General features: G+C 46.2%; 1 protein-coding gene across 1 annotated transcript; it reads left to right on the forward strand.

Annotated features, from left to right (window-relative positions):
- The first annotated feature begins 22 nt into the window (after positions 1-22).
- ALAS1 (5'-aminolevulinate synthase 1) lies at positions 23-13,950 on the forward strand. The gene is made up of 11 exons (XM_049640606.1): positions 23-172; positions 1,161-1,380; positions 4,075-4,302; positions 5,102-5,251; positions 5,668-5,890; positions 7,054-7,238; positions 7,794-7,973; positions 8,324-8,488; positions 10,992-11,260; positions 11,938-12,100; positions 13,676-13,950. Exons 1-11 carry the CDS (start codon positions 23-25, stop codon positions 13,834-13,836), a joined length of 2,094 nt encoding a protein of 697 aa, XP_049496563.1. The 3' UTR covers positions 13,837-13,950.
- The last annotated feature ends 1,143 nt before the right edge of the window (positions 13,951-15,093 follow it).

The raw sequence follows: 15,093 nt of genomic DNA on the forward strand, positions 1-15,093 counted from the left end.
AGGAAGTCCACGCCCATGGCGCATGCGCGGCGCTCACTCTGGCGGTATATTAGGGCGACGCCGCTCGCGGCCTGAGGGTTCCCACAGACAAGGGCAACGGTTTGGTTCTGCTTGGCCTGGGTGCCTGCCGACTCCGCCACAGCCGCCGCCGCCTCTGCAGTCCCCCGCGCAGGTGAGGGCCCGCGCTTTGGGTACGGCGCCGGGCAAGGAAGTCCCCGCGTGTCTTGCCAGCCCGCGCCCCGCTCTCCCGGACGTTGGGACCCCATCCCCCACTGCACCCATCACCTGCCTGCTTGGGGTCAGCGTTCATCTCCCAGATTCTTAGCCCATTGGGCTGCCTCAGTATACCCTATTCAGCTCCCTCCTTACATTTCCTATTTAACTGGCCGCTTCTTTAGAATTCCTTTCTCATACTCTTTCCGTTATTCTCGAGTCCTCAACCCCCGGATAACCTCTGACCTCTCCCCGCCCAGGACTACGATCTAACTCCAGACCCAACACCCTCGATTTTATAGTTCCTGCCTCTCCCCAGTTAGCCCCAACCGTACTTCCCCTCGTTTTCCTGCCCTTCTTTATGTCCCCTCCTTTCTCAGTTTAGTCGTGTTAGAGCTGTGGGGGATGACCTCAGGGAAATCCTTGCCTCTGGGACCCAGAGCCCAGCTGGGTGCCTTCCTAGGGTCTGGGGATGTGAGGACCAGGAGAAGTTTAGGATCCCTACGAGTTCCTCTGCCTGGATGAATGGCAGTGACTTCTTCCCTAGCCTCACTTCTCCACCTGGGTGTGTGCCAACGTGTTTTATCTGCACTGTGCATCTTCTTCAAGGAGCCTCTGACCTCCCAAACCTGTTCCTGACTTGTCCCTTGTTGTCTCAGCCCCTTGGTGGTTAATCATCAGTATTTACTTCACTTGGTAAAGTTGCTTTACAGGTGCTTTTGTGTAGAGCTGGGGAATGAAAGGAGAAGTTGGTGACCTGGGTAGAGTATGGTCACCACTAATTAGTTGAGTCCCACATGAATGCTGTCCTTAGACATTATTGAGTGAGACTTGTTATATCCCAGGGTACCCTTGCTATAAACTGTGGGCAACACTTGAACCCAGTGACCTTGCAGTAGTATTTGCCTGATTATTAAGTGTTGATGTCACTCATTGTCTTTCTATAGGATCAGTGCACCCTCTCGGACATGGAGACTGTTGTTCGCCGCTGCCCATTCTTATCCCGAGTGCCTCAGGCCTTTCTGCAGAAGGCAGGCAAATCTCTGTTGTTCTATGCCCAAAACTGCCCTAAGATGATGGAAGTTGGGGCCAAGCCAGCCCCTCGGGCCCTGTCCACTTCAACAGTACACTGCCAGCAGGTCAAAGAAACCCCTCCGGCTAATGAGAGTAAGTGTCATTGGCAATAAAGTAGGAGGTGGCAGTGTTAGCATTCATCACTAGACTAGAAGCACTTCTAGTCCACAGCGGTGATGGGGGCACAGTAACAGAGGGAGTTACTCTGTGTCAGGCTTGATTCTTTGCATGGACTATCTCACAGTTGGCATCCTAACCCTGCAAGTGTGCACTTTTAGTTTACCCATCTGGAAAGGTGAGACGGTGGCCAGTGTGCACCTTACAGGTTTATGGGTTGTATTCGATGTCTGTTGGAGTTTTAGTGTTCATCAGTACCTCATTCACATAAATATAAAGTTAGGATGTTCTAGTTCAACCTTTCCTTCATTAAATATTTGGCTCTTTGGCTTTTTTTTTTTTTTTAAATAGGCTTTATTTTTTAGAGCAGTTTTAGGTTTGCAGCAAAATTGAGTGGAAGCTTTTGGCTTTTAAAGTTGTGACTTTTTTCTTTTCTAAATTATTTTTTTTATTGTGGTAAAATGCACCTAACATAAAACTTACCATTTCTTACCAACTGTACGTACAATTCAGCGGTGTTAAGTACATTCATATGTTTTTAAATTTTTTTTAAGCTTATTTATTTTGAGAGAGACAGAAACAGCGAGAGCAGGGGAAGGGCAGAGAGAGAGAGACAGAGAGAATCCCAAGCAGGCTCCATACTGTCAGTGCAGAGCCCGACCACCATCCAATTCCCAGAGCTCTTCAGCATCCCAAACTGAAACTCTGTGCTCATTCAACACTAACTCCCCCCCGCCCCCCGCAAATACCATTCTACTTTCTGTTTCTGAATTTGACTGCTCTAGAAGCCTCACATAAATGGAATCATAGAATTCATTAAAGTAGTGATTTTTTTAATACATGTATCTTTATTTTATGTATGAATCTTTAAATTTTTTTAATGTTTATTTATTTTTAAGAGAGGCAGACAGGAAGCAGACTCCAGGCTCTGAGCTGTCAGCACAGAGCCTGACATGAGGCTCGAATTCACGAACCGTGAGATCATGACCTGAGCCGAAGTCGAACGCTTAACTGACTGAGCCACCCAGATGCCCCTAAATTTTGTTTTTAATAAAGAGATCAGAGTTGGATGTAGTTTTTCTCTGGCTCTACCAGGAGAGGATGTGGCTTTTCAGGTTTCACTTAATCCTAGAGAATAATTTACCTTGTAAACTCTGTTAGGTGTGTTCTCTGGATGTGTTTCTTGTAAGAAAGGAGTGTTTTGTTTTTTTTTTGTAAGCAAAAAGGATATAATCCTGTGTAGGATTTCTTTTCCTCTTTACTCTTTTAAGAGTTAGTTATGTGTTTTTCCTGAATGGTCAAGATCCTCTTTTACTATTCTGTCCCTAGTATAGAGGAAGTTGAGTAAAACGTGGCTTGTTCACTTGATAGACATTGCAGCCATTGCAAATGATATTCACAGGCTATTTTGATCTTTATAATGAAAAGGGCAAAATAAGGAAGCACATGCAGAATAAGTAAAACTTTTTTAAACTTGCACATATGTAAAAAAATATGTTTTTAAAAAAACATAATTTACTAAGATGCCTGCAATGGTTATGTTTTGAATGATAGAATGCTTTTTTTCTAGATTTCCCACAGTGAATGTGTATTACTTTTATAATGAATGACATGAACTTCAAAGCAATTTTTTGATTTTATAGAAAATTTTAATGAAAACTGCATTGAGACATCTTACCAAGTTGTAGAAGTTAGCCTCTGACTCACAGTATTCCAGGACGATGCAGAATAAGACTTTACTAGAAGGAAGGTGAATGAATTTGCTTCAGGGGAAAGGAGAGTCATTGTGAGTAGAAGTACAATTATCAGCCAACTGTGTTAAGTCAGTGAACTAGTTTGATGCATTTAGATGAGCTAGTAGATGCTGTGTATGTGATATCCGTGTGGTTTTTTCTTGGCATATACTAATACTTTGAATTCTGTTAGACAAAAATGTAAAGAGTTCACTTTTAGCCTAATTTCTTTTGTTAAGAAAATCAGTAGTTTGTATGTTAAGCAACAGCAAGCCTTTTTGTCAAGAAAGTGTTTTGAAAATATAAGCAGAGAGGGGCGCCTGGGTGGCTCAGTCAGTTGAATGTCCGACTTCAGCTCAGGTCATGATCTCGGGTTTGTGAGTTCAGGCCCCACGTCAGGCTCTGGACTGACAGCATGGAGCCTGGAGCCTGCTTCAGATTCTCTGTCTCCCTCTCTCTGCACCTCTCCTGCTTGTTCGTGCTCTCTCCTCAAAAATAAACATTAAAAAATTTTAAAAATATATATAAGCAGAGAAAAAATTCTATGAACATTTCTCCTTACCTTCAAGAGTGTGTCCCCTCCTGAAATATGTTGTGTGTCGTTAGGGTAGATTTCACTGAAATCCATCTCAAGAACTGTTGGCTGTCTGAAACTAGAAAAGACTACTTTTGGTGGATTTATAAGGGAAAAATACTGTGGGTTTGAAAGGTAGCTGGATCATGCCAATTAACTCCTCACAGGCACATTGATTCCAGTGAGGCAGATGAGAAAATGGTTCAATTAGCAGAATCTAATAAAAGTCAACTTGTGCCTAAAATGTGGGGGTAGAGTAAGTCTAAAACTTCTCTGTGAGGCAATAAGAGAAAGAAACAAGGGGCTTTCTTGCGTGTTGTGCAACCAGATCTGATGCTTCAGTTTTTCCATTTCACCCCCCAGAGGACAAAACTGCCAAAGCCGAGGGTCAGCAGGTTCCTGATGGATCCCAGCAGACTCCAGATGGCACACAGATTCCGTCTGGACATCCCTCCCTTGCCACAAGCCAGGGCACTGCGAGCAAATGCCCTTTCCTGGCAGCCCAGATGAGCCAGAAGGGCAGCAGCGTCTTCTGCAAAGCCAGTCTAGAGCTTCAGGAGGATGTGCAGGAAATGCATGCCGTGAGGAAAGGTAAACAGATGACTGGAACCATTAGGAGGAGTACAGAGGTCCTTTTGGTTCTTTTGATCCTCCAGATTTATGTATGAGCTCTTATTAGGGTAGTATTTGTATAAAAACTTCCTCTTTTAGGGCCAAGGAAGAAGGTCATCAAGATAGGAGTCCGAGGACCACATGACAAAATGTGGGACTTTCTTCCTGGTGTGTGTGTAGGATATGACCACCTTTGATAGTAATTGCTTCATTTGTGAAAATACCCTGATGGTGTAAGCTGTTACAAAACTGCCCTTTCTTTCTTTCCTGCTATCTGGTGGGATAAAAGGTAAAAAATAATACTGCAATAATTGATGGTCTTAGGACTCCCAAGCTGTGTGTCTTACTGAGGGTGATTAAGAGGCAACCTTAATTCCAGTTGTGGCTATGTACACAGAGCACCCAAGGTCCCCAGAAAACCTCACCAGCAGAAATGATGCATATGGCTGGAATTGTTTTCCATGAAGAAAATTGAGATTAGCATTGGGTGGAGTGGGAAGGTGGGGAAGGCATGCCAACCAGCTAGAAAGCTTTGGACTTTAATGTTTATTAAAGCTGTCTGGTAGCTCTGAAAACAAAAGAAAACAACACCAGGCGTTGACCATTAAAATAAAAGGGAGGGAGAAAACTTCATACACTCAGTTACTACTCACTTTGGTTATGATCAGTTTTTCTTGGTGAACTAGACAGTAATTCACTTTTGACAATATTTTGACAATTCAATATTGTGAACTCAAAATAGAATGTTGGTTCCCTTCACTTGTTACTTTTGTTACAGAGGTTGCCCAAACCTCAGTGAACCCCAGTGTGATTAGTGTGAAGACCGACAGTGGGGAGCCAAGTGGGTTGCTGAAGAACTTCCAGGATATCATGCGAAAGCAAAGACCAGAAAGAGTATCCCATCTTCTTCAAGATAACTTGCCAAAATGTACGTCTCATCATTATTTGCCTGATTCAGGAGAGGGTTTTTAACGTAAACATACATTAGATTAAATACAAGATTGCATGGTGAGTTGTGGATTAAAAGCTATGTGTTTTGCTTGATACAAGTAGGTGTTCTTGGCCATAGTAAATACAAATCCTGTTGGTAACCTGCCTTCTGTCCCTTAATACCTACCTTTCTGTGCCCTAGCCCTGTATTAAACAGTTGACATACACAGTCTCATTTGAAAGCTTCACGATCTCAAGATGAGGATGGCATGTAACTTGCCCACATGAGTACTTCATTAATTTGTCCAGAATCTCCCTGCCATTAGATGACCAAGCTGGGGTTGGAACCCAGGTCTTTTGCCAAAGCCCAGATGTGCTTCCTAACCATCAGACTGTCCCATCTTTGGTTTTTAGCTGTTTCCACTTTTCAATATGATCGTTTCTTTGAGAAGAAAATTGATGAGAAAAAAAATGACCATACCTATCGAGTTTTTAAAACTGTGAACCGGAGGGCACACATCTTTCCCATGGCGGATGACTATTCGGACTCCCTCATCACCAAAAAGCAGGTGTCGGTCTGGTGTAGCAATGACTACCTAGGAATGAGTCGCCATCCACGAGTGTGTGGGGCAGTCATGTAAGTAGCCCTCAGCTTTCAGATACCGCTGAAATTGCCAATTATTTGGCAAGACATTGATGATTTAGAGGGATTGGATCTTTTATGGGGGGAGTATTTAGCAGCTGAAAGTGTACCATAGCAAAATACTATTCTCAGCCTTTGAAAATATCTACAGATTACTTTTTTTAATTAAAAAAATTTTTTTAATGTTTATTTATTTTTGAGAGAGAGAGGGCAAGTGGGGGAAGAGAGAAGAGAGACACAGAATCCCAAGCAGGCTTCACACTACACTGACAGCCCCGATGTGGGGCTTGAAGCCACGAACCGTGAGATCATGACCTGAACCCAAACTAAGAGGCGCTTAACTGATTGACCCACCCAGGCGCCCCTCTGCGGATTACTTTTGAAAGAACTCGAGCGCACAAGTAGTTGGTAGAGCCCCTTTGTGTATGAGGGTTCAAGTTTATTGGCTCATTGACTGCTCCTGTCTATTCACCCACTACCACTCCTTAAGTGAGTGTGCCTTTAACACCAGGCAGCCTTGCACAGAGGCATCCCTGCTGAAACTTCGGATGGAGAGCTATAAATCTAGCAGCACTGGAGGAAAAGCTGCTTCAAAAAGACATTTAAAAAGATGGTAGATCCTGTCATTCATGTTCTTTAGGAGGTTCGCCTGGCTGAGGACACTTGAGAGAGTTGCTTGTCAGAGTCTCCAAGGAGGCTTGCTAAAGAGAGTCCAGTCTGAGGTGTGTTGATAGATAAATCCTAACATTATGTGACTGGTTTTCGGAGGGTTTAGGTTCAGGTAACCGCCATCCAGGATGTCCCTGTAGCGACTGATGTGTTTGGAGAGAAGGGTATTTGTCAGAATAAAGAAGCCTTAGTAAATTAACTCAGCTAATACTAAGTACTTAGTTGACTGATAAACGAACACTTGTTCTTGATCCCTGGAGTTATCCTCAGGGTATCATCACCCTGGTGTTGACACCAAATGCCACCTAGTCTGAAGATGAAGTCAGTTGAAACTTCTGACTCCTGGTTTCACCATGAGAGAGTGCTAGATCAATGTAAGGTTCAGTATCCTAGCTCCTAGGGAGAGGAATGATTCACATAGTGTTCAGAACCATGAGATTTATTTTCTGCTCCCTCCCCAATTTTTTTTTTTCTTCTTTAAATAAAAGGGACACTTTGAAACAACATGGTGCTGGAGCAGGTGGTACTAGAAATATTTCAGGAACTAGTAAATTCCATGTGGACCTGGAGCAGGAGCTGGCTGATTTACATGGGAAAGATGCAGCACTCTTGTTTTCCTCCTGCTTTGTGGCCAACGACTCGACCCTGTTCACTCTGGCTAGGATGATGCCGGGTAAGGAAGCCTGTCATGGGTGCCTTAGAGTTTTTTGAGTTTCCTAGTAATAGCAGGGATATTGACAACAAAGAGGGCTTACCAAAAACAGTTAAGAGCAGTGATAGTATCTGGGAGCATTTTTCCTTGAATTGAGCATCAAGTGCTCATTGCACATGAAAAGTTCCAGCAGCAAATGATACTAATGAAGAAGCAGATTTGAAGGGCTGTCCTTAAGCTAATTGCTTCAAATGTGTGTTGTATGCTAGGAAAATCCTTTGGAGAATTCTGTTAATCATTGGTAGTTATCTTTTGATAAAGTTTGGAATGAGGTGGCCAGATTTAAGAGCAGATTGGTTGTCTGCCCAGTGGTTATTCTATTATACACCTATGGGCCTTCTCAAAAGAGAAGCACTAGTTCATGGTTTTCCCAGGAAGAAACTGGCAAGCAGTGTCTTTCCTACTGGGCAAAGCAGCACTTTCAGGGCAAAGTCTGTTGTCCCTGACTGTCTAGGAAATAATTTGTCTTTGGTGCAGATGGCTTGATAAATAGTGAGGTTTTTTGTATCCTGTTAGGCTGTGAGATTTACTCTGATTCTGGAAACCATGCCTCCATGATCCAAGGGATTCGGAACAGCCGAGTGCCAAAGTACATCTTCCGCCACAATGACGTCAGCCACCTCAGAGAACTGTTACAAAGATCTGACCCCTCGGTCCCCAAGATTGTCGCCTTTGAAACCGTCCACTCAATGGATGGTAAGTCTAAGTAGAGGCCAGTCTGAAACCTTAAATGAAAAACAAGCTGGGCCTGGACTCTTTAAATAAAGTGTAATGCTTATTTTGTTTTTGCAGTTTCTTTTCATTCTGCTAGGAATTCGTATTTGGTGGACATTGTATAGGTTTGAGGGAACGTAGGTTTTTTTATTCTGGCCTTTACTAGGCTCTGAGAACCTTAGATAAACTAGAAACTGGGGGAAATTCATTGTCTTTCCCAGTATTAAAAATGATATCTTTAGAACATAAGCTGTTTTGTTCTGACTGACTCTTACCAAGCAGAAATTTGTGAAGCAGCAAGCTCTTCAAGGCAGTCTGTGTTCTTTCCTCAGGGGCAGTGTGCCCACTGGAAGAGCTATGTGATGTGGCGCATGAGTTTGGAGCAATCACCTTTGTGGATGAGGTCCATGCCGTGGGACTGTATGGGGCTCGAGGTGGAGGGATTGGTGATCGTGACGGAGTTATGCCCAAAATGGACATCATTTCTGGAACGCTTGGTATGTATACTCTGCACATTCTGTAATCCGCACTAAAGTTATATTTTCCTGGGGCTCCTGGGTGCTCAGTCAGTTAAGCATCGCTCAGGTCATGATCTTGTGGTTTGTGAGTTCGAGCCCCGCATCGGGCTCCGCACTGACAGTGCACAGCCTGCTAGGCATTCTCTCTCTCCTCTCTCTGCCCCTCTTTCTCTCTCAAAAGAAATAAACTTTTAAAAAAATTTTTAAAAATAAAGTTGTATCTTCCTATCAAGGCCTCAGGACTACCTGGGGTCAGGTGAAGAGACAGTGTGATAGCATTTAAAGCCTGGGCCACTTTCTGGTTGAGTTTGTATATTCTCAGTGGTGGCACAGCTTAGCAGAATCCCTTGAATCGTGGAGGCATGATTCCCAGAATTAAATCTCACAGCCTAATATGACAAATACCATTTGTTGCCATCCGAGCTCATTCCAAACATAGTTGCGGTTCTAGCTACGTGGCAACAGCCTTTACTCTCTGTACTTCAGATTGTTCCATTATATTGAAGAATCCTAGCCATGTTTTAGAGCATTTGTTGGGACCTACGGGTTCAGGTGTGTGAAGCACTGAGCTCTGTGCCCACTACATGGAGACCATTGCAGTTCACTCTGGCTACTCTGTATCTGCTCCTCCTAGGTGAGAAGCATTATCTCATGGGGCTGGCCGCTGTAGCCATGTTGCCTGCTGGGCATAAATCCCATCTGCATAGCTCCCTGGCTGTGTAACCTGGAGCAGCACCTCAGTTTCCTCACCGATACAGGTTTCCCCACTACCTGAAAGTGGAGTGTCCCTTTGAAACGTTTCGTAAGACAAGATGGCATAAAGCAAAGACACAGGTGCTCACAGACGCAGTTCAAAGCTCTGATGGCCTGACGCTGGGGTGCCGCCTGTGCTTCCTGGGGATAGGGCTGGGCAGGGCCACTTTCGTGGCTTGGGGTATGCGGTGCCAAACACTGGAGGCTATTTTCACCTTCCACTTTTTCTCATAAAAGTGAAAGCCCTCTCAGATTTCTTCCGGTGAGTGAAAACCAAGTACTAATGTAGGTCTTTCATAAAAGCAAAGTGGCATAACAACTTTTGAAAAGTAGGGACACCTGTATAAGGGAGCTAACAAGCCCTACCTCAGTTTTTGTGGAGAAGATAAGTAAACATGTGCAAGCAATTACCATAGGCCTTCTCTTTGCCTATGAGGAGTCTAAGATGAAAATGTGAACTATAAAACTCTGAAGATTTCAAAAGTTAGTAAGGCAGGGGCTCCTGGGTGGCTCAGTCGGTTAAGCGTCCGACTTTGGCTCAGGTCATGATCTCACGGTTTGTGGGTTTGAGCCCCACATCAGGCTCTGTGCTGACAGCTTAGAGCCTGGAGCTTGCTTCAAATTATCTGTCTCCCTCTCTCTCCGGCCCTTCCCTCTCGAGCTCTGTGTGTCTCTCTCTCAAAAATAAATAAACATTAAAAAAAAAAAAAAAGGCAGTTGGAGACCCGTGTAGCACTCTGCTGAAATGCCAGTTTACAGCCTGCATTAAGGAAGGGCGGGCCTAAAAGAGTGTCCACCAGCACTGTCTAGGGGCTGAGAACCTTGGGCAAACCAGGAGAGGTCAGGGGTCTCAGGGTAGAGCCCCTGCCAGGAGAAGAGCACTTGTTCATATGTCCTAATTACAGCAACCATTTTCTTTCAGAGAGCTCTTGTGATGCAGGCTTTGTGAAGGTGTAGTCATTGTGAGCTGGAACAGACTGGAGAGAGAAATTTTCCACTGTAAGAGCTTACACCAACCCAGCCCTGTGTGGGGTTCAAGCAGGAATGTTAATTACAGAACACAATGTTAACATCTAGAAGGACTCTTCTCGAGCTCTTAATCCTGAAACTTGAGCTACAGATTATACAAAGGGATTTGAGGAGAATCAAAAAGTGAGGTGGGCCCTAAATCAACCCTAACAGGTTCTGAGTTTTCATTTTTCTCTGGGCGATGCTGCTTGTCAGAGTTCAGTGTTTACTTAGGTAGGAGACCATTCCGGTCACACCAAAACAGTTGATGTCTTAGCTGGGTTACATTCTAGCCTCCGGGGGAATGCTCACGGCGAGAGGACATTGCCAGCAGCACGATTCCGATCCTGTCCCAGAGAGCATGCACCACGTACCATGTACAACGTGGGAGGTGGCGCCCTGCCCACTGGGGGAACAGCCAGTCCGGGTGGGAAGAGACACAGCGGCATGCTCTTCAGACGCATGGGATGGGTCGCTCAGTGCTAGGCCTGCTGTGGAGACCTGTCCTTTGATCCTAGTCAGATACCAGCGTGGCCATGTGAATTAGGGGAGGACCCTTTCATAACCTCCTCAACTTTCTCCCTTTCAGAAATCGGTGGACATCCCTTTACTTTATAGTCTTAGGGCACATTGAGGAGACAAAGATGCTCTAAGGCTGTGCAGCGTCTTGCTGGTACATTTAGGGGCAGTTGCTATAGTAAATGTGGCTGTCTCCTCCTAGGCAAAGCCTTTGGCTGTGTTGGAGGGTACATCGCCAGCACGAGTTCTCTGATCGACACGGTACGGTCCTATGCGGCTGGCTTCATCTTCACCACCTCCCTGCCGCCCATGCTGCTGGCTGGAGCCCTGGAGTCTGTGCGGATCCTGAAGAGTGCTGAGGGGCGGGTGCTTCGCCGCCAGCACCAACGCAACGTCAAGCTCATGAGGCAGATGCTCATGGACGCGGGCCTCCCGGTTGTCCACTGCCCCAGTCACATCATCCCTGTCCGGGTAATGACCTGTCTGTGACTGGACTTGCTGGGGGCTGTGCCTCTGCACATGACGTGTGAGATGTTCTGTTTCATGCCTTCTTGAAGTTGAGGGAGGCAGGGGGGCTGCTGGGGCAGGGGGCTGTAGTCAGTGGCCCTCTGCTCGTTGCTGCCTTTGGCTGACTTCACAGTGAAAATGAAGGCTTTGAACCCAGCAGGCTAGAGCAGAGGTTCCTTCTCCGCAACACTGGCCTTAAAAGGGTAAACACAAAGCTTCTGTCTGAAAAGTTCCGGGAGCCTAAACTTGGCTCGCTTTGGAGTATGGCTTTTTATTCAGTTAATTTTGAAATAGGTCTTGCCCTTTCCACTGTAAATAGTAGCCTGTTGGTGTCACAGTTGAATTAGTAGAATTAATACAGCTAGTACAGTCAAAGCTGCTTCATTCCCACGGTATGCACATCCCTGGATAGGAGAATTAGCTGGCATCAACTGAAGTTGAAGCTTGGGAGGGAGATCAGTGTGAAATTGGCTTCTTATGTGGTTTCCATCCCCCGGACCATACTAAGCACAGCTGGGCCCTTTAAGTTGCAGGCTTACACTCCTGCTCGAGCCTGAGCCTCCTGAGTGCCGTGTGCATTAGAATTGCTGCTAAGAGGCAGTCCACGCTGTTGTGACCTTACCTTCTGTTGTCAAACTTAGGTTGCAGATGCCGCGAAAAACACTGAAGTGTGTGATGAACTAATGAGCAGACATAACATCTATGTCCAAGCAATCAATTACCCCACGGTGCCCCGGGGGGAGGAGCTCCTGCGGATCGCCCCCACTCCTCACCACACACCGCAGATGATGAACTACTTCCTTGGTGAGTACCTGGAGAGTGCCGGGACCTCCTCACTGGAGAGTTGCATAAAGCTGTCTTTGCGCTGTGTATAATCGAAGTCCTTCAAAGGCATTCAGAACTGTTTCTTTCTCCAGGTAATTAAGAATGCTCTCAGATGGTATAAAACTGTAAAAGACGTTTGTTTGGTTCACTTTAAGGGGTATACGCCTGCTTTTAGAAGCTCTGAAGGAGCCTGCTCATCCACCCACCGTTTCCATTGCCCCCTTGTCAGGGTGACTCAAAGATGCACGGTGACGGCTGGGGAGTAGAGAGAGGCCTCTGAAGGCCTTAGTCTGCCCTGGCCCTCTGGAGCTCGGCCTGGGGCTTCGATTCCCCTGAGGTGCAGTCCCTGAAGCACCCCCCCCCCCGCCACCTAACACCTTCTGATGAGTGTAATTGTTCAGTGTTTTATACTGCTTGTGGTTCTGTACAACCCAACTCAGCACCCCCATGTCCAACCTGAAGGCAGAGATCCAGGAGCTGCTTTCAGCCACAGGTTGCTTCTGCCTCCTGAGCCTCCTCAGGTGGTCCTGCTTGCCTTAAAACCGCATTATTGAGATATAATTTACATACCACAAATTTCACCCTTTTAAAGTATACAGTTCTGGGGGTCTTAGGTCCATCATGATGTTGTGCAACCGTCACCACTATCTGATTCCAGGACCTTTTCATCACCCTGGAGAGAAACCCCATACCCATGAGCAGCCATGCCGTCCCCTTTCCCCAGCCTCTGTCAGCTGCTCACCCCTTTCCGCCTCTGTGGATTTGCCCCATGCTTTACATTTCACATAACTGGCATCATACCCTACATAGGTTCTTTATGCCTGACTTCTTTACAGCACCGTGTTTTCAGGGTTCACCTGTGTTGTAGCCTGAATCCTCACTTTCTTTTTATACCGAATAATCTTTTGTATGGACGTACCACATTGTGTTTATCCATCAGTTGATGGACATTTAGGTTGTTTCTGCTTTTTGACTGTTATGAAAATAATGCCGCTGGCAACGTTTGTGTTTGACTTTTTTTTTTTTTTTTAATGTTTGTTTATTTTTGAGAGAGAGAGAGACAGAGTGTGAGCAGGGGAGGGTCAGAGAGAGAGGGGGACACAGAATCTGAAGCAGGCTTCAGGCTCCGAGTTGTCAGCACAGAGCCCGATGTGGGGCTCAAACTCACGAGCCGTGAGATCATGGCCTGAGCTGAAGTCAGATGCTTAACTGACTGAGCCACCCAGGCGCCCCAGTGTTTGACTTTCTGTGTAGGCTGATGTTTGCATTTCTCTTGCATGCATACTCCCTTCAATTTTTTATTTTTTTTATTTTTACATTTATTTATTTTTGAGAGACAGAGTGAGACAAAGTGAGAGCGGGGGAGGGGCAGAGAGAGAGGGAGACACAGGATCGGAAGCAGGCTCCAGGCTCTGAGCTGTCAGCACAGAGCCCGACGCGGGGCTCGAACCCACAGACCGTGAGATCATGACCTGAGCCGAAGTCAGACGCTCAATCAACTGAGCCACCCAGGCGCCCCACTCCCTTCAATTTTTAAAAACTTTTTCCTCACAGAGAATCTGCTGGCCACGTGGAAGAGAGTGGGTCTGGAACTCAAGCCACATTCCTCAGCCGAGTGCAACTTCTGCAGGAGGCCACTGCATTTTGAAGTGATGAGTGAAAGAGAGAAATCCTACTTCTCTGGCATGAGCAAGTTGGTATCTGCCCAGGCCTGAGTGTGTCGTGACCTCAGTTACTCACTGAACCCCAGGCCGTGTCGTATCCACATAGTCTCCAGAGTTGTCTTTATATGTGAATTAAATTGTATTAAATTTTAATCTATAGTAAAAGCACAGTCCTGAAAATAAATTCTTGTTTAAGTGATGGGTCCTGTTACTGGCCGCTGAATCAGAAAAATCATTTTTCCTCATGCCTTTCAACTTGGTCTGTATTGCTGAGATACGTGAAATGATGGGCATGTCCTGGTCCTCTGGTAGTGACTGCGGACCCTCCTGCTCGGCGTGAACCCAACTTTGTCTTCACTGCCCACTGCCGCCCCAGCCCTGCAGCTGAGGGGGCCTGGCCTGCTCAGGGCCATTTCACTCCAGTTCCTCCCCTCTAATTGTGGTCCTGCCACAGCGGTTTCCCTCCCTGCTTTCTCTTCTCAGCTACTGCCTTGGCCTCAGGCTTCCCTGTGAAAGTAGGGCAGTCAGAAGGGAACTGCTTGTCTGTCCCCACTGAGTCCTCCAGCCTGTCTGCCCTCTATACCTGTGATTGTGTCCCTTGCAGAGACAGTGCACGTGTCCGTGCTCCTCTGACTCCTGCTTTTTTTTCTGGGTCCTATGGTTTCTAGCACCTTCCTACAACCACCTCTAACCTCCTCAGTCATGAGGTCATGAATTTGTTCCTGTTGGCCTATAGCAGGCTTTGTCACCCACCCACTAAATAAGCCAGCTCTCCCTTAGTCTAGACCCCCTTTGGGCTACTGCCCGTCCCCTCTGTTCTGCCTCTTTCCTGATCAGCTGCCTCACTTGGTCCTCTGTCCTGCGCCTGCGGAGGCTACTTTTTTTTTTTTTTTTTTTAAAGCCACATTTTGTCTCTATCTTACCAAATCCAGTGTTTTTCCTTTCATTGGCTCTCCCAGTGGTCTTTGCAGTGTCTGTCCTTGGCCTTTTCACAGCTTCCTTCTCTGACCTGTGCTACCAGCCTCTCCTGAACACTGAACTCTCTCACGAACTGGTCCCTTTTTGAATGTTGGGCACCCACCAGCCTCATCTCTAATTACACTTAGCACTTCCCTCACACCATGTGATCTCTCCCAGCCCTGGGCTTTCAGTTCCAGCTGGTCGCTGCTGACTGCTGTCGAACTCCTCGAACCACACAGGTCCAGAGGGCACCTCGGCCTGCCCACTCCTCTGCCTTCTCTTCCCTTGTCTTCCAGCATCTACCCACTTACTTTGGTCCCTCATGGAGAAGTCCGCTATCTTTTCTCA

Source organism: Panthera uncia, chromosome A2 (assembly GCF_023721935.1).
Source record: "Panthera uncia isolate 11264 chromosome A2, Puncia_PCG_1.0, whole genome shotgun sequence".
In the NCBI taxonomy this organism is placed as follows: Eukaryota; Metazoa; Chordata; class Mammalia; order Carnivora; family Felidae; genus Panthera; species Panthera uncia.